This window comes from Myotis daubentonii, chromosome 12 (assembly GCF_963259705.1).
Source record: "Myotis daubentonii chromosome 12, mMyoDau2.1, whole genome shotgun sequence".
In the NCBI taxonomy this organism is placed as follows: Eukaryota; Metazoa; Chordata; class Mammalia; order Chiroptera; family Vespertilionidae; genus Myotis; species Myotis daubentonii.
The window spans coordinates 62,387,484-62,411,419 of record NC_081851.1 but is presented as its reverse complement, the minus strand read 5'-3'; the positions used below and the strand labels follow the sequence as shown (position 1 = coordinate 62,411,419).

At 43.7% G+C, this 23,936-nt stretch overlaps 1 protein-coding gene across 2 annotated transcripts in view; it reads left to right on the top strand.

Annotated features, from left to right (window-relative positions):
- Positions 1–23,936, top strand: part of VIT (vitrin) — a 93,220-nt gene that overhangs the window by 7,165 nt on the left and 62,119 nt on the right. For both annotated transcript variants that reach the window (XM_059660095.1, XM_059660094.1), the window contains exons 2-3: positions 10,856–10,925; positions 19,341–19,406. In XM_059660095.1, coding sequence (XP_059516078.1) covers positions 10,874–10,925; positions 19,341–19,406 — 118 coding nt within the window. In that variant the 5' untranslated portion in view covers positions 10,856–10,873. The remainder of the gene's footprint in view (positions 1–10,855; positions 10,926–19,340; positions 19,407–23,936) is intronic.

Here is a 23,936-nt window from a genome sequence, read left to right as displayed (position 1 = left end):
CAGTTTGAAGTTTCATCATCCACCTCTGGCTTGCTTTCTGCAATGGGAAGGGGCACGATTAGAGTCTCTCCTTCTCTGCCTTATGCCTCTAACTGTCTTCCCCGTGGCTGCTGTGACAGTCTCTTCGAGGGTGCAGAGAGGAGAGGTGGGTGCAGAGAGGAGAGGTGGGCGCAGAGAGGAGAGGTGGGCGCAGAGAGGAGAGGTGGGCGCAGAGAGGAGAGGTGGGCGCAGAGAGGAGAGGTGGGTGCAGAGAGGAGAGGTGGGCGCAAAGGGGAGAGGTGGTGCAGAGGGGAGAGGTAGATGCAGAGAGGAGAGGTGGTGCAGAGAGGAGAGGTGGGCGCAGAGAGAAGAGGTGGGCACAGAGAGGAGAGGTGGATGCAGAGAGAAGAGGTAGATGCAGAGAGGAGAGGTAGATGCAGAGAGGAGAGGTGAAGGTGGCAGAAAGGCCTCTGAGATGCTACTATTGTGAGCTGGCATTCCGGTCCATTGGGCTTGGTGGGAATTTACAGTTGGTTCTTGTTTCTGTGGGGTACTTCCCACTTTGTTGGGGACCCCTCACCCATGTTCTCCAGATGTTGATACATAAGAATCTGCTCTGGCTGGTGTTTACAGTTCCTCCCTCAGCCCCTGTACAACTGGTGATCTAACCCCAGCTGCTTCCTGCTGTGGGCTCCCCAGCCCTCCACACACAACTGGTTTCAGAGAGACCAACAGCGACTCCAGGCTGGCTCTCCACAGGTAGTCTCATTTGCCACAAGCTCCTCCCTCTCCTGTAGATGTCTTAGGCACCAGTCAGACACCAGTCCCCTATGCTCCAGCCCCAAGGGACACCACCGCTCAGTAATTTCCAGTGGGGTTACTGGGCATCCAAGCTGGACTCAAAGGAGTAACCAAGAACCGCAATCTTCAGCTAACTGCCAGACTATACCGAGGTTACAGACGCCAAGAGGGTAGCTGGAGTCGGAGAGCAGGAATAGCTTTAGAAAAAACTGTTGGCAGTTCCCTCTTCCTCTTCATCCTCCTCCTCCTCCTCTTCCCACTCCACACACTCCACCCACTTCAGGCAATAGTGAGAGGACCACTTTGGAACATGGAAGTAGTTGGCACGTCATCTCAGTTGAAACTAAGACAAAGGATCATCCCATTTTAACATCCCATGACACAGTCAATTACAATGCACTCAAATGTCTATTTAGATGGGCGTATTATGTCTGGTCAAATTTAAAAATATGCCTGATGAATCACTTTACCCTAAATAACATTTGTGTGAGAGAGAAAGCTGTGAGCGAATTCAGGCCCAAATATAACTCAAGACAATCTCTTGAACTTAGAACTAAGACAACTTCATTACACAGTGTATTTATTTTACAGTGTGAGTCTTTAAAAAGCCTAGGATATATGTATCAGGGTAAAAAGGAAGATGAAACCATCAGCGGGGTGGTCAAATGGGGGTACTGAGCGGGGTTCAATGTTTGAGGCCTGGGATGGAATTCTGGTTGTTCGACATACTCATTCTATAACTCTGGACAGCTTACTAAGGTTCTCTAAGCCTCAATTTCTCACTCTGAAAAATGGGCATCAGAGTACTTACCTGACCGGATCACCATAATATTTCAATAAGGTCACATGTGTGCAGTGTGTAGCATATAGTAAGCGTTCGGTAGATGACAGTTATTGTTGGAGTAGACTCTAAACTTCTAAAACTTTCCATGAAGAACAAAGGTACCAATCCCATCTAATGTAACAGGCCACTAGATAGCTGGGTCAAATAGGCAGGAGGGTCATGAAAGAGGGTTCGAAGGCCTCGTCAGAGCTGGCAATGGCCCAGAGAGGGCCTCTTCTGGTTTCCTTTGGAGCTGGGTCTCCTGCTTTGAAGTGACTCTCTTTCTGCTGGTCCCCACCACCCTCTGGGACTTAATCCTCCAGAGCCCCCAGTTGCTCAGCCTCACACCACCCTCCAGCTCCCCAGTGGTTGCTGGGATTCAGGAATGCACTTTGACGCTTAGCCCCTCTGGGCGGCGTGGGGAGAGCTGGAACCCGTGGTCTGAGACACACCCACTCTTTATCAAGAGGCAGAGAGGAAGACAGTATGCATTTTACAGACACACCCTCATCCTCCTTCCCACCTCAGCTGGAAGGCTCTGCCAGATAAGAAAAGTGTTTTTCCTGTGCCTCCGAATGGAAGGCAGAGGGAAAAGAACAGAATGTTCAGGCCAGGCAGGCTCTGGGGACCGCAGTTGGACTGAACCAAATACCCAGCTCCAAACTCACAGTGCACAGCCCCTTGGCAACCGCAGCCCCCAGTGCCCCAGGAGACAGCTCGCTGGGAGGAGGCAGTGCCAAACGCAGTAGGTGGAGAAGCTTCAGATGAGAGAACTCATCGTCCAGACTCCGCGGGAACGCTGAGAGCGCGCCGTTTCCAGAGCAACTAAGGGGCGGTCAGGGCCCACCTCATCCTTTACTGAGGCCCCCCCCCCCAACCGCCCCGGACTTACTGCTCTCCGTGCCCCTTCCATTACAGAGGATAAATGACTCTTGGAAGCAGTTCTCTAGAACTCATTTGGGGGCATGCCTGCAAACTAGTATTTTTTCCCACTGGCAATATAAGGCCTAAACTACCACTTCAGAAACGTAATTACTGCTTGCAGCCTCCCCAGAAATCACTATTGTTGAAGCGTTGGTGGATGTGGTAAGCATTACCATATGTCAGGTTCTTAACGAAGTAACGGTGACGGTCTGACACACACGCACCACAAAAGGCTTTCCCTTTTTGGTTCCCTGACATGTAGGAACACGCCACATGGATCGACGAACCCCACGGCCAGGCATACATCTGTCTTTGAGCACACGCAGGAGCCCTCTGACGCACCCACGGGCCCAGGAGTGAAGATCTTTGCGTTAGGGTTTGCCCTGGCTGCACAGGCAATCCAAGGGATCCCAGAGAAGGGGATCCTGAGTAGGTCACATGTTAGTCATCAAGAAAATTACCTGTAATACGTGTGGGAAATTCCTACACAACATTCTTTTTTGTATATATGAATACTTGGGGAACTAAACATGGTCTAAATCAGAGTCAGTCATTTCTGATGGATGCTCTTAGCATGTCGTGCTGGGTAATTCTTGGTTGGGTGGGCTGTGCTGCGCATTGTAGGATGTTTAGCAGCATCCCTGGCCTCTACCCACTTAAAGGCCAGTAGCATCCCCCACCCCAAGTTGTGATAAGCAAAAATGTCTTCAAACATTGCCAGATCTTTCCTGGAGGTGGGGTAGGGGTGGCAAAAGCACCCCTAACGGCCCTAGCTGGTTTGGCTCAGTGGATAGAGCGTTCGTTGGCTTGCAGACTGAAGGGTCCTGGGTTCGATTCCGGTCAAGGGCACGTACCTCGGTTGCAGGCTCCTCTCTGGCCTGGGCCCTGGTCAGAGCTTGTGCAGGAGGCAACCAGTCAATGTATTTCTCTCACATCGATGTTTCTCCCTGTCTTTCCCTCTTTCTTCCATGCTCTCTAAAAATCAATGGAAAAATATCCTCAGGTGAGGATTTAAAAAAAAAATCACCCCTATGGAACCCTGACCATAGATACATGAGGGACTCCGCAGGGACATTCTTACAGCAGAGTTCCAAGGTCACGCACTCCCTTTTGCCTCCCAGAGTGTTCCAGGTGTGCAGGCTATCTCTCCTCTCAGTGGCTGCCACAGCTCATGAGATTCTTCCCAGAGCTGGCTCCAGCGTCAGATTCAGCTTCTCCACCCCTGCCTCGATGCCACCAAAAGACAAGTACTCACGCCCTTCCCATTTTAATTGTTTTCATTTTACCACTAATCATTTCAGGGAAATGGGAGATAAATAAAACAACAATCAAAGCTTCCAGGAACAGAAACTAACTCACACTGGCTCGCGCAGAAGGGCCCAGCGACATCCATGTCATGCGCAGGAGGCCAGGTCCAGCTGGACCTCCTTCAGACTGGAAATGGGACCTGGGAAGTGGCCAGAAACTAAGGCGTCTGCTCTCTCGGCTTTTCCCTGGGCCACACGCTTTCTCTCTCTATCTTGTTCTGCCCTCATCTTCTACATCTTAATCAGGGCCCCATACGGCCTCCAGCTTGGCTCCCACAGTGTTCAAGGCTTTCAGTGTTCCGATTCCAAAATCCCAAGGGAGATCCTGATTGGCCTAAGTTATCTTTTTTTGCCGGACCGTTAAGTGTCCAGCTTAGTCACTGAATTTCAGTGAGTGTTATCTCTGCATCTGAGCCTAGTATTTGAGGCCCATCTGAAGTCTTGTGTGATTAAAGTTATAGATGTAACCAGGCTTTTAAAAGTGAAAAGTACTATACAAATGGGGAGTGGAATTTCCATTTTATAGTAATATCATACAATAAATCATGAAATCATTTGGAATTTACAATACCAGTCACATGAGGTGTTCGATAGAGTGAAAAGAGCACATGATTAATCGAGAGATCCGGGCTGTGTGACCTGAGGGGACTTCACTGCTCAGAATTATAGAAATAATGTCCATTCTACTTCAAGAGGTCTTAGGTGGCCCAGACAAGAGAACTGTTCAGAAAACAGTCTACAGACTGCATACACCTATCTGCTCTGCATGGACAGGCATTGGGAACGAGGGAGCAGTCAGGAATAATCTTTCAGCTGCAAGCCCAACTGAAAGGGAAGTTCATTGTCTCACCAGCCTCCAGGCACAGACAGTCAGAGCTCCAGCTCCATTTCTCACCACTCACTTAGCTCCCGCCTCCTCTCTGTGTTGGCCTCAGACTGACTTGTCTCATGGTCAGGAGCAGACCTAGAGCAAACTGCCCCCCATTCATTTCCAACCCGAAAGGTAACCTCTCCCTGAAAAACATGGGAGTCAAGTCCTTCCGTTCTGATACAACTCAGGACACGCCCCCCTTGAACTAGTCACAGTCCCTTGGACAAGGAGGCCCTGTGCTGATGGGCTCAAGCCTGAGATCTTGAAGCAATCATCAGCAAGGGCATATCTGTATATGTAATAGAGCTCACTCTCTCCTTCATAGAATCCCGGGGGATTATAATAGTGACCACTGGTGTCTTGGCAACAGGAAATGCGGTGTTTCAGGCCCGGCCCAGAGCAATGTGGTCTACGTAAAGTTCCTCTGCAGATGGAGGCCACCTCTACATAGTGGCTCAAGTACCAGCCTTCCCTGTTCCATCTTCACCAGATAAACTCACGCCCACGGACAAGCAGCTGAGGCCTTGAATCAGGCAGGGATGAGGAAAGCAAGACCGCAGATGTGGCCGCTCCCAATTCAGAGATGTCTGTCCTCAAGGGAGTTCTGGCATTTTGGAAACACAGCACAAGCCTCTCAGAACTATTAAATGTTTCCAGATGGGTCTCGGATCTCTCTGCCTCATGGACAAAGAGTATTGCTAGGTGCTCCCATGTAGCATCATAGATCAGGCAAACACCAGCATTACATAAATCCTACACATCCACCAGGACATATTTTCTGCAACCGAGTGGCTCAAGTAAGCCTCTAAGGGGCTTATTAAAAATGATGAATGCACAGATAATGTTTAGGCCTCCGATTTCTCCCTACAGCCTAAAGGATCCATTCCACATTCTTTAGGGATGACATTCAAGGCTGACATGGCCCCTTCTTTACTCTCTACCAGTCTGATTCTTCTCCCAGCCTGGCCGAGCAGCTCCCAGTTTCTGAAGTTGCTCTGTCCCCAGTGTCCTGTCTCTTCTTCACAAATCATTGCTTTCCAACTTGCTAGTTAAACTAATCCAAGCCTCTTCCAACCCCACACCCCAGGCCTATCTGACCACCCGCCCTTTTTGCCATCACTGTAACCTCAACAGTGGAGGTTCTCATTTGGCTGCATGCACAGCGGAGTCACTGGGGAGCTTGAAAGCAATACTGATATCAACTCAGACCAATTAAATCAGAATGTAGACGAGGGAGATGTCTTGCTTGTTATGAAACAGCTATGGCAAGTGGTGGGATGCAAATGCAGGGCCTTCTGGACTCAGAATTCCTGATTTGAATTCCAGCTCCTCTTTTTTTCAGCCTTGTAGGTAACCCTGGGCAAAGTACCTAACCTATGTGTGTCTCCAATTCCTTACCTCTAAAATTAAGGCAAGAAAAACCCCTACCTGACCAGGTTGTTGTGATGATTATGTATTAATATATTACTGACACTTAGCATGTGCTCAATTAATGTTAGTTATGATGAGTGCATCAGTCTCCCTCTAAAAGACTCAAAGCAACATGATGATAGGACTTGCATCTATTCCTGTCTGCCTTGCCCAGAGTATACATAGAGATTGTTTTTCTGAATGATTAAACAGATGTATGGATGAAGATGAATTTTGACTTTAGGAGATCAAGAAGATTTACATAGAAGTGGTCCATAAGCTAAACCTTAAAAGATGGATAGTTATGGGAGGCAGGTGAGGAGTGGTAAGGTGAGGTATTCCAGCTAGAACAATAAGAGCATGAGCCCTATTTGCAGCCAGTAGAGAAAAAAACAAAAGCCTGGGTGTGCTGGGGTCAGAGGAGAGGATTACAGAAGAGAATTGCTATGAGATGCTTTGAAAGGTAAGTTGGACCATTTCATGAAAAGTTTTTAGTGACTCACTAAGGAATTTGGGTTTTATTCTGTACAAAATGAGGGGACTATGAAAACAAAGTTCTGAGAGGATGAATACATAATCAGACCTGAGCTTTAGGGCGTTGATTCTTTCCAACTGGAGAGAAGGTTGACCTTCAAGCAAGGAAAGCAAGGAGCAAGGAGTGGCTTAGGAGATGACTGTGGCTTCTCACTTATATCAATATTGTCTGTAAATGGCAAATCTTCCCAAGAGATCATATTATTAATTTTTGATTTATTAACATATGTGAACAGGGTAAAGATTTAAATAGAACAAAACTGTAAACTCAGTCCCATCTCTGATCACCACTTACCCAGTTCTCTTTCCCTGAAGCAACTGTTAGTGAATTAAAAAGAATTATGAGAGTACTATGAGCAATTTTACATAAACAAATTGAATAAATTAACAAATTCCTAGAAACACAAAACTTATTCATAAAGAAATAAAAAATCTAAATAGATCTATAAATACTAAGGAGATGGAATCAGTACTCAACATAGACTGGAAGTTCTAGCCAGGGAAATTAGTGAAGGAAAAGAAATAAAAGGCAACCAAACTGGAAAGGAAGAATTAAAATTATCCTGTTTGCAAATGATATGACCTCATATGCAGAAAATCCTAAAGATTCCATAACAAAATTACATTTCATTAATTAGAACTAATAAATAAATTCAGCAAAGTAGCAGATTACAAAGTTAACACACAAAATTCAGTTTCATTTCTATACACTAACAATGAACAATTCAAAAAGAAAATTAAGAAACAATTTATTTATATAAAAAAAATACTTAAAAATTAACCTAACCAAGGCGGTAAAATTCTTGTACAATGAAATCTACAAAATATTGCTGAAAGAAACTAAAGCAGACATAAATAAATGGAAACATATCCCATGTTTACAGATTGGAAGACTTAATATTGTTAAGATATCAATAGTACCCAAAGCTATCTACAAATTCAATGCAAGACCTATCAAAATCCCAATGATGTTTTTTGAAGAAATAGAAAAACCCTTCAAAATATTTATATGGAATCTCAAAGGACCACAATGGCCATAGCAATCTTGAAGAAGAGGAGAGCGGAAGGACTGTTCCTGATTTTTTATAACTGACTACAAAGCTACAGTAATCATAATAGTGTGGTACTGGCATTGAGACACACATACAAACAAATGGAATAGAATAGAGGCCAAAAATTAACCCTCTTGTACATGGCCACATAATTTTTGACAAGGTGCAAAGACAGTTGCTTCAACAAATGGTGCTGAGCAAAGTGGATATCCACATGCAAAAAGAACAGTGTTGGACCCTTGCCCAACACCGTTTACAAAAATTAACTCAAATGAATCAAAGATCTAAATATGAAACCAAAAAATTACAAAATTCTTAGAAGAAAACATAGGATAAAAGCTTCAAAACATTAGATTTGGCAATAATTTCTTGGATATAACACGCAAAGGCATAGACAATAAAAAATAGTTGAATTGGACTTCATAAAAATTAAAAATTATTTTGCATCAAAAGACACTAGCAACAGAGTAAAAAGGCAACACAGAATGGGAGAGAATATTTACAAATCATATATCTGATAAGGGACTAATATCCAGATTGTATAGATAACTAAACTTCAACAACAAAACATGATTAAAAATTGGGCCAAGTACCTGAACTGACATTTCTCCAAAGAAGAATACAAATGGCCAATGAGCACATGAAAAGATGTTCAACATTACTACTCATTAGGGAAATGCAAATCAAAACTACAATGAGATGCCACCTCACACCCACTAGAATGAATACTAGCAAAAGAAACAGAAAATAACAAGTGTTGGTGAGGATGTGGAGACACTGGGACCCGTGTGCAATGTTAGTGGGATTGTAAAATTGCATCGCCACTCTAGAAAACACATGAAGTTTCCTCAAAAAATAAAAATAGAATTACCATATGATCTAGCAATGCCACTCTGGGAATGCACGCGAAAGAATTAAAAACAGGGCCTCAAACAGAACAATGCACACCCGTGTTCATAGCATAGCTTGAGTGTCCATGGACTGATGAATGATCAACTAATGAATAAATTAAAAAATGGGGTATATACACAAAGTGAAATATTATTCAGTCTTTAAAAGGAACTTCTGACATGTATTACAATATGAATGAACCTTGAGAATATTACACTATTAGAAATAGGCCAGTCACAAAAAGATAAATACCATATGACTGCACTTATATGAGGTACTTAGAGTAGTTAAAATCGCAGAGACAGAAAGCAGAATGGTGGTTGCCAGGGCTGGGGGAGCAGGAGAATGGGGAGTTAGCGTTTAATGGCGTAGGGCTTCAGTTTTAGAAGACAAAAAGAGTTCTGGAGATGGATGGAGGTGATGATAGCACAGTAGGAATGTGTTTACTTAAAAATGGTTAAGATAGTAAATTTTATGTTTGTGTATTTTACCACAATAAAAAAATTAAGAGAAAAATACTGCAAAAAACACACATATAAACATAAGGCCACATTGTTGTTTGTTAGCAACTTGCTCTTTTCTAGCTCTGAGCAACAATAGATCTAATTAAATTGGCTGGCTACTCTACTTGCTGTAATGTGTGTTCTTATTGCACAATCCAGCTTCATTTGCCTCACCACACTTCATATTCAGGACTCTTTCTATTACATCTCACAGCACAATCCATAACATTATGAATCAGTAACACACTCTTTTGAAAACCTCCATTGTTCCATTTCTGCTGGAACCGTGGTGAGCACATGAGGAATTAAGATTGCCACTGTGGGCCATAACTGGTTTTGCTCAGTGGATAGAGTGTTGGTCTGTGGACTGATGATGGGTCCTGGGTTTGATTCTGGTCAAGGCCATGTTCCTTAGTTGCGGGCACATCCCCAGTAGGAGGTGTGTAGGAGGCAGCCGATCGATGTTTCTCTCTCTCATCGATGTTTCCAACTCTCTATCCCTCTCCCTTCCTCTCTGTAAAAAAATCAATAGAAATATATTTAATTTTAAAAAAATATTACCATTGTGTACCCCACGCTCCATGACATCGGACCACCTACAGAAACTGCCTAACAGGGCTGGTGGCTGTCCTCAGCCGGCCGCAGCCTCTAAAATGATTGAGAGAGAGTTTGAATTTTTTTTTACACATTTCAAAAGGCACATTTACATTTTAAGTGTGTGAGCAAAGAGAGTAACTGAAGTTTTAAGAAGGAAGACTCAAAACATTCTCATTCCAAGAGACATGGAATAGACTGACGAATCTCAGATGGGAAGGGGGAGGGGGCCGGAAGAGATTAACCAAAGAACTTATTTGCATCTATGCATTGTGTATGTGTGGACACACACAATCCTGTGGTGAAGGCCTGGGGTGGGGCGGGCACTGGGTGGAGAGGGGCAATGGATGGGGGAAAGAGGGGCCATCTGTAATACTCTCAACAATAAAGATTTTTTTTTTTAAAGATTTTGGAAGCCTTGCTCTACACCACTGGTTCTCAAACTTGGCTGCACATTGGAATAACCTGGGGAGGTTGTTAAGAGCTTAATGCCTAGACTCCACACCCAAGAGGTTCTGATTCAGTTGGTCTGAGGTGCAGCCTGGGCATCTGAGCATTTTAAAACTCCCGGATGGCACTAGTATGCAGCGAAGTTTGAGAGCCACTGTCTATAAACTGTCCTATCGTCCTATGGGGCCTGCACACCCTCTAATGTTATAGTGATATGTGACTATGGATGTTTTCCCACTTCTATTAAACTATGTCTCTTAAGAGCAAGAGTTGTTGTTTAATTCCATTTTTTGTCACCTAACAATACCTAGCCATATAATAGGAATTTAATACTTATTGAATGAATGATAAACAAATTATTTGTAATCTAAAATTGCTTCCTCAGTACCATAAGTGTGGCTTCTGTCCTAATCTGAAGACGGTTGGACATATTCTTGAAATTGTCAAGTTATTTCCGCTTTAGTTCTAAGCAGAGATCAGATCTCTGAAGGGCAGAAGGCTGGTGCCTAGAACGGGTTTTCTAGGTGAGAATGGACTCTCTGGGTACCAGCGCACTGGCCACTACCATCTGCATGAGCTCTTAGAGGAACTTGCGGCTTAAATCCTCAGGCTCCAGAGGGCAATGCAACACGAACAGCCTTGCCCCACACTCCAGTGCGATCCCGCTCAGAACTCCTGGCTGAAATGTGATGGTGTTATTGTTTCCTCCCCTCCAGGGTGCCACTTGGAGATTTATGGGGGTTGTTGTCCTCACCATGAAGGCAGCTGTTATTGAAATGGTCCTTGGTAAGTACTTTTATATGTGTATCTGGATACACTGTTAACATTCTCCTAAGGTCCAAAAAAATCCTGCCAAGAAAAGCATATAAACAGCACAGAGTATCTCTTTATGATAAACCTTTTGGAGAGAAGTCCAAGTGAGAATGCTAAGTGTAGATCAAATTCAGGGTGTGTGTGTAAATATATTTTTATGTACAGCAAGTACATCCATTACATTAGAGTGTCTCTATGTATTGCATACACACATATACACACATATGTGTGTGTGTATTCTTCAACTAACAAATATTTCAGGTAGAGCATATTTACAGATTCTGAACATAGAGGCGCTTTTGCCATATTCATCTCTCAAGAAGTTGTATCACTGACAATGGCCTTACTTGTACCATTGGCAACTCATACCTTTAGAGATGAAACCCTTTACACTCCTCCATTATCCCCAGAGAATGCAACACGGGAATCAGCAGGTCAACCAGAAGGGGGAAGAGTGCAGATGGGTGTAGCAGTAAGCCAAACAGTCATCTTCTGCTAATCTCCACCCCACTGTGCTGTGAGCTTGTCAGACGGGTCCCTGTGAAACTATTGCCAGGAAAGGCTTTCCGACAATCTGTACTAGTGTACTGGGGCTGCCATAATCAAATACCACAAACTGGGTGGCTTAGAACTACAGAGTTTTATTTTCTCATGACTCTAAAGGCCAGAAGTACAAACTCAAAGTGTCGGTAGGGTTGGTTTTCTCAGATGGTGAAGTCTGTTCCATGCCCCATAATGAACCTCATCCTTTCTGTGTGGCATTTACCTGGCCATTGGTCTGACTCTCCAAAAAGCTGTGTCTTGCTCATGTTGCGTTTCCAGTGCTGAGCACATCAAATAGGCCCTCAAGAAATACTGCTAACAGTCAATGAAGGAAAAATACCACATGGTCTCACTCATTCAGGGATAATAAAGACCATTATAAACTTACGAACAATAATAGATATAGAGGCAGAGCTGCCTCAGACTGATTGTCAAACTGCAGCGGGAAGGCCAGGGAGGGTTGGGGGGCAGGAGGGAGGGGGGTAAGAGATCAACCGAAGGACTTGTATGCATGCATATAAGCATAACCAATGGACATAAGACACTGGGGGGTAGGGGAGGCCAGGGGATTGTCAAGGGCGGGGGGAAAAAAAAGGACACATATGTAACACCCTTTGTAATACTTTAAGCAATAAAACAATAATAATAATTAAAAAAGAAATACTGCTAAATAAATTATTCTCCTAAGGGATGCCAGATTTTTAAGGTAGCAGAGTCCAATCCTGCCCGTTCTGTTTTGGGTGACAAATTATGATCAGAGACATTGATCATGTCTTTGCCAGCAATGTATTCAACACAGGTCTGCTGCAGGAATTTCAGAAGCCAGCAGCACACGGGATAATGTCTCTCAATGAGCCAATAAAGAACCAACATACTCCAAAGCAGTGATGGATCAACTGCACTATTTTTCTAGGCAAAGCGAGATGAAAGAAATAAAGTCCAAATTCAGATGAGGTGTGTCTTTTTCATATGCTAGGCACGCAGGAGAGCCGGCTTAACCAACTGCCCACTGACCTACAGCTGCCAGTGCCCAAAACGAAAGTCACGTGTTGCTGCCACGTTTCTAGGGAATGGCAGCGCTGGTGCTGGCGGGCAAATGGTCTTCGCTAGGTCAGCGTGTGGCATTCACCACTGTCCGAGAGGAGTCCCTTCGCCAAGACAGACGCTAATGCCCCAAGGGTCTCCCAAGGGCGCTTGGTCAGCAAAGTGATTCCTGCCCAGACAGACACTCTTGACGAGCCCTCACAAACTCTCAGTATTTATAGTACAAATGTCCCCTTGGTATAGTTGTTTCTCCCCGTGTTCTGATGGCTAAGCCCCCAGCAGGGACCCTCAGTGGCTGAGCCACTGATTATCAGCCACAACAGATGAGACGATGATACCCTGACACGACGTACTTCATCCGTATATCAAAGCAACTTTATTACTAAAAACAACCTTTTCTGTTGTTGTTTTTTTGTCTTTGCACTTATAAGGAGCAAGTCGAGAAGAGCCAAAAGTTGTGGCCAGCAAACCTGCATTCTGGTTCCAACTTCTGTCCCCAAAGACTGTAGCTTTAACCAAAGCACACACCCTGACAATGGTTTCTTTCCTATTAAATAAAGGGGTGACCTCCAAAGCTCCTCCCAGCATTACTATTTTATGATTTGAAACATAATTTTGGGATTTATATGATTGTGGAGCATGGTGTCCTGTCTTTGCTACGAAGCTCTGATTTATGTGATGCTAGATGCTTCACTGAGTACATAATCCCAAATTAAAGCATGGGGGAAATTTGAATGTCTTTAAAATGATCTGCTTTTTATGTCAGTTTTTAGGAAGGCATTGTGGACAGTGGTAAAGAGAACCAGAGCTGGACAGTGGTTAAAGTGGTAAAAGCAGGCTTTAATCAGGGAAAAATGACAGTATAGAACTGGGCTCAGTTCCGAACACAACAATGAAAGTGGGGGTTTACAACCAAGGAGGAGGTCAGTGGATGGAAATCACTAAGAGGAGACATTATAAGTAGAGGGGTTCTCCACGAGGGCAGCTTTCTCTCCGAGGTTTGCAGCGGTTGCTGGGACTCTAAGAGGCAGAGCCTCTGGGAACAGGACTGAAAGCAGCCATAACTGCTCGCTCCGCCTGCCCTGTTGATCCCGTGCGACCTGCCCCGCCCAAGCCCTGCACAGAGCCATTTGCCAGATAGCCTCAGGCAAAGGCTAGATTAGCACCTCCCCAGAGGACAGAAGTTTTCCCACTGCAGACACAGCTGATTCTCACAGCCAGTTGGCCTGGAGGTCAAATCCCCCTAGTATTACTACAACAATCAAGGCTTAACTACAACAAGACTGCGCACAAAGACCACTAGGGGGTGCACCAAGAAAGCATAAAAAATGCGGAGACAAAGAAACAGGACAAAATTGTCAATGGAGGATATTGAGTTCAGAACCACACTTTTAAGGTCTCTCAAGAACTGTCTAGAAGCCGCTGATAAACTTATTGAGATCTACAAGAAATCTAATGAGACCCTCGATGTTGTGATAAAGAACCAACTAGAAATTAAGCATACACGGACTGAAATAAAGAATATTATACAGACTCCCAACAGCAGACCAGAGGAGCGCAAAAATCAAGTCAAAGATTTGAAATGCGAAGAAGCAAAAAGCACCCAACTGGAAAAGCAAAATGAAAAAAGAATCCAAAAATATGAAGATAGTGTAAGGAGCCTCTGGGACAGCTTCAAGCGTACCAACATCAGAATTATAGGGGTGCCAGAAGATGAGAGAGAGCAAGATATTGAAAACCTATTTGAAGGAATAATGACAGAAAACTTTCCCTTCCTGGTGAAAGAAATAGACTTACAACCCCAGGAAGCGCAGAGAACCCCAAACAAAGGAATCCAAAGAGGACCACACCAAGACACATCACAATTAAAATGCCAAGAGCAAAAGACAAAGAGAGAATCTTAAAAACAGCAAGAGAAAGACAGTCAGTTACCTACAAGGGAATACCCATACGACTGTCAGCTGATTTCTCAACAGAAACTTTGCAGGCCAGAAGGGAGTGGCAAGAAATATTCAAAGTGATGAATGCCAAGAGCCTACAACCAAGATTACTTTATCCAGCAAAGCTATCATTCAGAATTGAAGGTCAGATAAAGAGCTTCACAGATAAGGAAAAGCTAAAGGAGTTCATCACCACCAAACCAGTATTATATGAAATGCTGAAAGGTATCCTTTAAGAAGAGGAAGAAGAAGGAAAAGGTAAAGATACAAATTATGAACAACAAATATGCATCTATCAACAAGTGAATCTAAGAATCAAGCGAATAAATAATCTGATGAACAGAATGAACTGTTGATTATAATAGAATCAGGGACATAGAAAGGGAATGGACTGACTATTCTTGGGTGGAGAGGGGTGTGGGAGATGCGGGAAGAGACTGGACAAAAATCGTGCACCTATGGATGAGGACAGTGGGTGGGGAGTGAGGGTGGAGGGTGGGGTGGGAACTGGAAGGAGGGGAGTTATGGGGGGGAAAAAAGAGGACAAATGTAATAATTTGAACAATAAAGATTTAATAAAAATAAATAAATAAGTAGAGGGGTTCTCGCTGAAGCAACTTGACAGGATTCCTGCTAAAGGCAGACCAGGGTGCTCAGATTTCCTGGGAGTGGAAGGGGTTCTCTCTAAACAGGATTCCTGTTAAAACTGGGCAATGCAGGTCCAACAAAGATGGACACTCAAGCCCAAGGTCAAAGCATAGTTGAGAAGAGGGCTTAGAGGAGTCTGACTACCATTTGATCAAGGAGAGGGTCCTTGGCAACACTCCCTGAGTTGGTATCTTTAAGGCTCTAGCAGTTATGGGCTAGAATGAGGCACTTCTTGAAAAGTCCCAGACCTATGCTAAGCATTCAGAAGGTGATTCCTGATGTGACCACTGATCAGATGTTCTGGCATTTCATGTCTTTCCTTGAAAGTAAATGGATTCTGATTATAACTCATTACTGACAGGAAAACTGGAACACAAGTTCCCATGAACTCTGTCAATGGTTTTAGAAAGCGTTTTTCATGACTGTGAATATATATGATTTCAATATGACCAAGTTTAAGAAAAATTATGCTGGCTTTTTCTAAATGTAAGAGAAGCATAATCAATGTAAGACATAGAATATATATGAGAAATATACTACAAAATGGGAAAAATACAGGTAAGATAGAAATTATAATTATGTCCTTATTAGCATTTGTTATATTTGCTCCAGTTACTTCTCTCTATGTATATTCTCATTTTGTCAGAATTACTCTTAAGGTGAGAGCTGAGCATGTCCCATGTCACTTAATCTTCTAGATATCATTTGTAATAAATCTTATGATTTTCCTGTTGTTGGAGCATTTCCAATATCTCATTATTTCCAGATTGCCACTAGAAATAATGCTGCAATGAACATTGTTTACATAAATCGTTGTCTACATCTCTGATTGTAACTTGGGCTATATCCCTAGAGGTATATATTCTAGGACAAAGAATATGAATGTTTTTAAGGCCATGATTGCCTTGGAACTTTGGCATCTAGACATAATTTCCTCAAGGCTTCTAGACACTAATGGCCTCAGTAGCCAGATGACTAACTACTCCCCCAGGAGGGACTGGCTTTCACACCTGTATTTCGCTTTGTACTCTGAAGTGAGCATCAGCCATCTCCACCTCTGACTGGTTTCCTAAGAAAAGGAACACAACTGATTTTTCTCTCACCCAAGTTCAACACCCAATGCAGCATTTTCGGTAGAGCAAGAGAAGTCTTACTGATGAGGAATGAAGACTCTCCCTAGGGCACAAGCACATTTGCAGCCTTACTGCCCAGCCCCCCTCTGGAGAAGCGATCTCTGGGAGCTTTAATTAACAAATCTCACGAGGGGATAGCCTCTGTGAACCACTGAGAGTAATGACTATTAACCAGGGCTGTAAACTGAACCCCTGCTCTGCATGTTTTCAGCCTGGAGGGTCTTGGGTGAGCAAATGCGGGTGAGGTGGTCTTATTGAAATATTTATAGCCCTAATGATACCAGGGCTTATGTACTCCACTTGCCACAGACACACAAGCCAGACAGGATTTGGTTTTCCACAAAAAAGGATACCCACATTTATTACTGTGTCACTTATTCCATCAACTTACCTTGTGCCATTTACTTTCTATATATTTATTTAGTACTTGTGTTTTTTTTTAATTTCAAGGATTCTAGTTATTTATTTTTGTCTATAAAATGAAAATGTGGTCTTTGCAGAGTTAAATGACACAGAGGCCACTATAAAAAATGAGACCTCCAGGACGCTCACACACACCCAAACCCCAGAAGTAAATAACACCTAAGAGTGTCTGCCTTCATTCTGCTTGGCTAGACTCTGGGCGCTCACTGAATTCTCTTTCATGTTTCTGTTCGTACAGGACATGGTATGTCATCTGTCCCGGCCTTGGCTAATGCTGGTTGTCAAAACGGGATAATTCAGTGGCTGCATCATTGGCAGAGTAGCTAGAGAATCATAAGATAAATAAAGTCCCCAGAACAAACTTGGGGACATTGACTCTTTTTACCATAAAGACAGTTTCCAATTCAAGAATTTCTGAGTCCATTTATGCCTAAATCAAGCCTCTGTGTTCTGTGAAAAAATAAACATAAAAACGAGAAAGGAAAATGCCTGTTTTGATTAGTCTATTGCCTCAGTGTTCACCTCAGAGTCCCAACCCTGTCCAGAAAGCGGGTTTTTCAGAAAAGTGGCTAAAAGGGAGGTACGTTAAAGCAGCACTACCTTGGAGTGAAAGAATGCCTGGAGAGGAAAGAAGAACAGAGAACTGACTGACCCTTTGAAAGGAAAAACATTACTGGTAGAATTAGTATAGGTACAGAGAAGTGAGAATTTTGCCAATAAAAAAAAAAGTCACAATATAAATCAAAATCTTAAGAGGGCATAGCTTTCAGGTAAGAAATCCTATTTGGAGGTTTATTTTACGGAAATGATAATGGATCAGTGCAAAGATGGAGCTACTCATGTTAAATTGGAAACTGGCTAAATTATGATATATGCATAGAGTACATATATATATAATATGTACACACACATATTTTTTTTGTAGGAAAGCAAGCAAGAATTTATTGACTGCAGCAAAAATATTCTTAGGCGGGGCTGCTCTGGCTCACTGGGAAGTCAGAGAAAAGGGGGCCTTGGAGACAGGTTCAGGGGGTTTGCCCAGGACAAGCTGCCACTGCCCATTGCTCCCCTGACTGCAAGTCTCCTGGGGACCCTTAGAGGTTAGGCGATAAGTTCCTGTGGGGGAAGTCAGGGGGGCGGGGGGAACAGCGTGGGCATGCTCCCTGGAGGGAGAGCAACAGTACATATATTTACAGGCAGTTAAAATTATTTTAACAGTAACATTTAATGACAAAAAAGTCTGCGTATATCCTTAATAGACATAAGTTCTAAACCACTGGGAACAGTATGACAATGATCAAATATTTGTTTAAAAGTACCTATATGAATACATATGACATATAGAAAAAGACTGAAAATATACTTTTGTGTTCATCCATGTTTTCTGTACTGCTTTTTGTGTTTTTTACATTTTCCTGCAAGGAACCTATGTATTCTTTTGGTAATAAAAAAAAAAATCGGTCAAGGTTTTTTTTAAAAAACATGAGGCTCATACTGGTAATGTGACTTTAAATTTAAAAAGATAAAGAGGTTCCCTTTCGCCCCCCACTGTTACACTTCCCGAAGGAGAACAGCATCCAAATGCTGCCTGCAGCTCTGCTCCTGTTTCTGAGGAGGCTCAACCATCCGCAGGCGGCCTTCGTGGGGGGTGCAGAACCCTGTGCTGCTGGAGGGGCCACCTGGGGACACTCAGGTCACACCTCAGATCTTGTAGCCTCTCTACCCCTTTTCCTTGTCACCTTTTCCTTGTCTTCCTTTCCCAGGCAGCCCTCCTCTGGGGCTTTTCACATACCCCCTCCATTCACCCCTCCCTCTGTGGCACTTGTGTGTGTGCACGTGCACACACACACACACACACACACACCATTCTCTGGCCATTTGGAAATTCCCATTCCTGGGACCAAGCAAACCATGTTCCCTCCTTTGCAAAATGGAGATGGTAGGATTGGTGTGTTGAAATTTAAAGACAACAACCCTAGCTGGTTTGGTTCAGTGGATAGAGTGTTAGCCTGTGGACTGAAGGGTCCCAGGTTAGATTCCAGTCAAGGGCACATGCCCGGGTTGCAGGCTCGATCCCCAGTAGGGGGCATGCAGGGGGCAGCCGATCAATGATTCTCTCTCATCATTGATCTTTCTATCTTTCTACCCTCTCCCTTCCTCTCTGAAATCAATAAAAATATATTTTTAAAAAAAAGAAATTTAAAAACAAAGCAAAGGCTAGGCATCTGAAAAGTATTTCTGAAAGACTTTTCTCCACAGAGGCCAAGTGTACAATAGATATGTCTTACTTCCTCACCTTACTATAAGGAGAAATTAATTTAACCAACAAGAATATTTTAATATGTGACCCAAGCAAATATCAGGATCAAAAGAGAGAAAGTGGCCCTAACCGGTTTGGCTCAGTGGATAGAGCGTCGGCCTGCGGACTGAAAGGTCCTGGGTTCGATTCTGATCAAGGGCATGTACCTTGGTTGAGGGCACATCCCCAGTCGAGGGTGTGCAGGAGGTAGCTGATAGATGTTTCTAACTCTCTATCCCTCTCCCTCCCTCTCCCTTCCTCTCTGTAAAAAATCAATAAAATATATTTTTTTTTAAAAAAAGAGAGAGTGTTTAGGTGAAATAATATTGATTAGTTATTTTGTGTTTTCTTCATGTAGTTTTGCTGGTGACTGGAATACATTCAAATAAAGAAATGACCAAGAAGATTAAAAGGCCTAAATTCAGTAAGTAAAACTGTAATTCCTCACTGACATAAGGCTTGTGTCTCCATGAGGAGGGTTGTTATGTTTTTTTTTAAGATAATTTGGAAGGTTTTTTTTTTCTTTTTCTGTACAGTGGGGCCTTGACTTACGAGTGTCCCGACTAACGAGTTTTTCGAGATATGAGCCATCTCTTGGCCGATTTTTTGCTTTGAGTTGCGAGCTAAAATTCGGGTTACAAGCCAGCTTCAGATACCCCACTGCTAGTTGGCGCAGCGAACGTCACAGTGAACGCCACAACATCAGCCCAGCATCACGTGTCTCACTCGTTCACTTTTTGATTTGACATACGAGTAATTTAAGTTACGAGCTCCGTCACGGAACGAATTAAACTCGTAAGTCAAGGCCCCACTGTATTTCACTGTCTACCCCAGCTCCATCCATCATTCACATTTCAGCCAGTGAGAAGGGAGGAAGAAGGGAACATACCCACACCCTTTAAAGAGGAGTCCAAAAAGTCTAAATGCCACTTCTACTTAAAGACCCTCGGCCATCAGTAAGGGAGGATGGAACTGTCTTGATGTCAAGCACCCACACGACTAAGAGAATGGATGTTGGGAAATAAGTAGCAGGACAGGACACGGATGGGAAGTCTCACACCCAAACGTTGTGAGGAACCTGGAGCGAGATCTGTGGGCTTGATGGAGGTTCAGGTTAAGGTTTATGTAGAAAGGACCATACAAGAAAGGCTTGGGATATAATCAATGCTCTGGGCTCTCCACAACTGAAATGTCTTCGCAGGCATTACATTTTGGTGCTTGAAATCAGCGACATTAATAATTTGAAATAAAAGGAAGAGATTTGCTTCACACACCATCCTTTTTTTCTTCGGCTCCTTTATAACCTCCATGTGGGATTTCCTGTTGAAATGAGACCAGAAGGGCAGCCATCCACAGCCTCCTCCCTGAAACACTAAAAAGGAATCTGTTGTTTATTTATTCCTGTCAGGACCCAGAGCCAAGAGAATCAGCCCTGGGGCAGATGTGTGTTCAAAACAATGACTGGGTCAATATGGAGACAATTCCTCTGGGCTGTTCCCAGTGTCTCCATTAACTCGTATCCAGAACCATGAAAGGTTCCATGATTACCATGACAACAGTGTTCAGTGACTAAGAAAGTCTGTGCTAAGTGACCCAAGGGCAAACCTCTTCGAGAGATCTCAGATGGATTGAATTTCTGATACGCTGAATTCTACCCTTAGTCTCAAAATCTCCTCAGCGATTCAAATGCAGAACATTTGAATCAATAAGTGCATGAGGCCCTTTTCTCTAATTAGAAACTCTGGCACAATCATTAAATAAAGGGGGGGGGGGATACAGTGAAGGTAATGGGATATTCCCAAACCATGATGATATCTGATTCTTCACCCCAGGAGTAGTTCCTAATTATAGTCTAGAGCTTGGGGCCAAAGTAATTTTCATTTTTTTCTACTCAATGTTGTCTATCTGCCACTGGGTAAGTGACTGATGACATAGGAGCACAGGCACATGGTTCACGCATTTGACAAGCGTTTATCAGGTGCCAGCCAAGTCCCAGGTATTGTGGTTAGAGGACAGCAATGGAGACTCAGTCTTTGCTCTGAGAGAGCTCAACATCGAGGGAGGAGGAAAGACAAGTCAACAGGCAATTATGTTGTCTTATGTAAGCGCTCGGACTGTTAAAGGCGCTCTGAGGCTCTGGAGAAGCAGCTGTGTATCTGGGAAGGCCAAATAGAAACTGGCCAGACAATAAGGAGAGAAGAGTGTTACAAGAGGGGAGAAAACAGCATGCTCAAATCCTGAAGAGTAGAAAGAGCTTTAAAAAAGAAAAAAGTAGCTAAGTATGACTGAAATATAGAGTAGGAGGTAAGCGTGTTCAGATAAGAGATGGAGGGGTAAGCAGGCACCAGATCCTGCAGGTCTTTGTTACTGTGTCCAGGAATCTGGACTTCATCATGAAGGCAACGGTGAGTATCTCAGGGAAGGTTATTTCGGGTGGAATTAGCAGAAATCCAAAGCCAATTTGCTTAAGCAATAAAGGGGATTTGGGCAGGACGTGGGGTAGCTTGCAGAATCCAAGGCAGGGAACAACAGCTGGAACTCACTGGGACTGTCCCCCAGATGTAAAGCCCTCAGGAATCGGCACCTCTGCTTCTCTCTGTGTATCTGCCTCACTGTCTGTCTCTCTCTCTCTCTCTCTCTCTCTCTCTCTCTCTCTCTCTCTCTCTCTCTTCTTCTTCTTCTTCTTCTTCTTCTTCTTCTTCTTCTTCTTCTTCTTCTTCTTCTTCTTCTTCTTCTTTCTCTTTCTCTTTCTCTTTCTCTCTCTCTCTCTCTCTCTCTCTCTCTCTCTCTCTCTCTCTCTCTCTCTCTCCAGACCATGTCTCTCAGTTAATCCCAGATTCTGGGGCAGGGGGGGAGAGGTTGAGGGGGTGCAATAATCTAATTGCATCAGCCTAGGTTGGCACAGTGGGTCAGCGAAGAGTAAAGTGGACAGGGTTGTGTTAGAGAAATAAAACAATCTTGGCAACAACAACAAACCCTTTGTACCAACACATAAAGAGAAAAGGAAGAGAATACAATGTATTAGTGAGTAAGCATTTCAGATTTACACGCAGGAGGAATGAAAGTGCCTACCGAGAAGGTCACACAAATTTATACAGTAAAGTGGAAAACAGAGCAATTACAGTTTCTCTTATCTCCTTGAGATATGCACACCTCGCAGTTGTCTCTGGTAAACCTAGACACCTCTGACTCCTTCTGGAGGGAATGTTTACGGATCATTTTACTCTTACAGTTGACACTTCAAAATATATCTTACAAGGAGCTACTAATGGGTTTTGAGCAGAAAAGCAACATCATAAAAGCAGGGATTTAAACAAATCACTTTGGCTTCAGTGTGAAATGGACGAGGTCAGTGGTTCTCAGAGGGTGTTCCTGGACTGGCAGCATCAGCATCACCTGGAACCTTCTGCCCCACCTACCCCAGACCCCGGAATCCAAAAATTCTAACACAGCGGTTCTCAACCTGTGGGTCGCGACCCCTTGGGTGGTCAAAAGACCCTTTCACAGGGGTCGCCTAAGACCATCGGAAAACACATATATAATTACATATTGTTTTTGTGATTAATCACTATGCTTTAATTATGTTCAATTTGTAACAACAAAATTGGGGGTCACCACAACATGAGGAACTGTATTAAAGGGTCGTGGCATTAGGAAGGTTGAGAACCACTGCTCTAGGGGGAAGAAGGAGGGCAGCAATCTGTTTTAACAAGCTCTCCAACGCCCAGTAAAATTTGAGAACTGGTGGACTAGAGAGAGAACCAAGATCAGGGGGTGTGGACAGGTTCTCTTCAGTGTCCTCTGACCTCTTCTGGCCAACCTCGATTTTCACCAGCATTTGTTCCAGACTAGAAGTCCTCACGACCCAGGAGACTAGAGGTAACATAACAAGGAGGAGGCAATTTGAGGGCTTGGGTCAGTGGGCAATTTACTGACCCTTGCTACACATGTGGCACTGCTCTCAGCTCTTGAGGATCTGCTGTCCAAGATATGGTCCAGCCAGCTGGCAGAGCCAGATTTGAAACTCAGGTCCATGTGAGGCTCAACCCTAGACACTTTCCCCAAGACCTCCTCCCAGTGAGCCAGGACGAAGAAATGAAATGTCTGTTGCCTGGAGGTAGATGAAGGTGTTGGATGACCAAGGGCTAACTGAATAGGAAATAAAGCAGAAGAGACGTGGGGATAATGGAAAAGCGAGGAACCAGGATGAGTTTCTTCCCTTGGCTTGGCCTGAGACGATATGCCTTACTGGTGTATCTATTCTGTCTACACATAAGATCACTGTTGTTTTAGGTAATTGTCTCTTTCTCTCCTCCCTATTTCTTTATTTTCTTGTCATCACCTTTTCCTTCTTTCCATTATTTGGTCTTCTCATGGCCCCAGTGGGGGCCCTCTGGACCCAGAAGTTGGTATATGTTGAAAATAATCCGGCATGGGAGTTTTAAAAAGGGAAAAGCAAAGATGAAAAAAGGGATGCCTTCTTACAGCTCTACTCCCAGTGGTATATGACCATTCATTCCAAGCTAATGTTTCGTTTTCACATACACAGTTGTATTGGGTACGGTTTTACTCCATCGCATGTGGCTTATCACATCACCGAATTTTCTAAATCAAATCAAGTGTGACTGACTCCAAACTGCCAATTGTCAGGGCGAAAATAGTCCAATTCCAACACTACAGGACTTCCTCCTTCCCTGCCCCAGCCCCTGGATGCCTTATGCAATCTAGAACCGTCAGGGAGGTCCCTGAGATCATGAAAGCCCGCCTACCATCTTAGAATAATAAAGGGGGGAGGGGGAATAAGAATAAGCATAAATTAATGTCTTCATAAATTAACCTGTTGGATAGTCCATGGGAAAGTTCACCTCACTGAACGGAATGAGTTTTATCGAGTTTGTTTTCAGAGGTGACTTTCCAAGGCTCTCATGTTCCTGATGCTATGGAGCCACAGAGC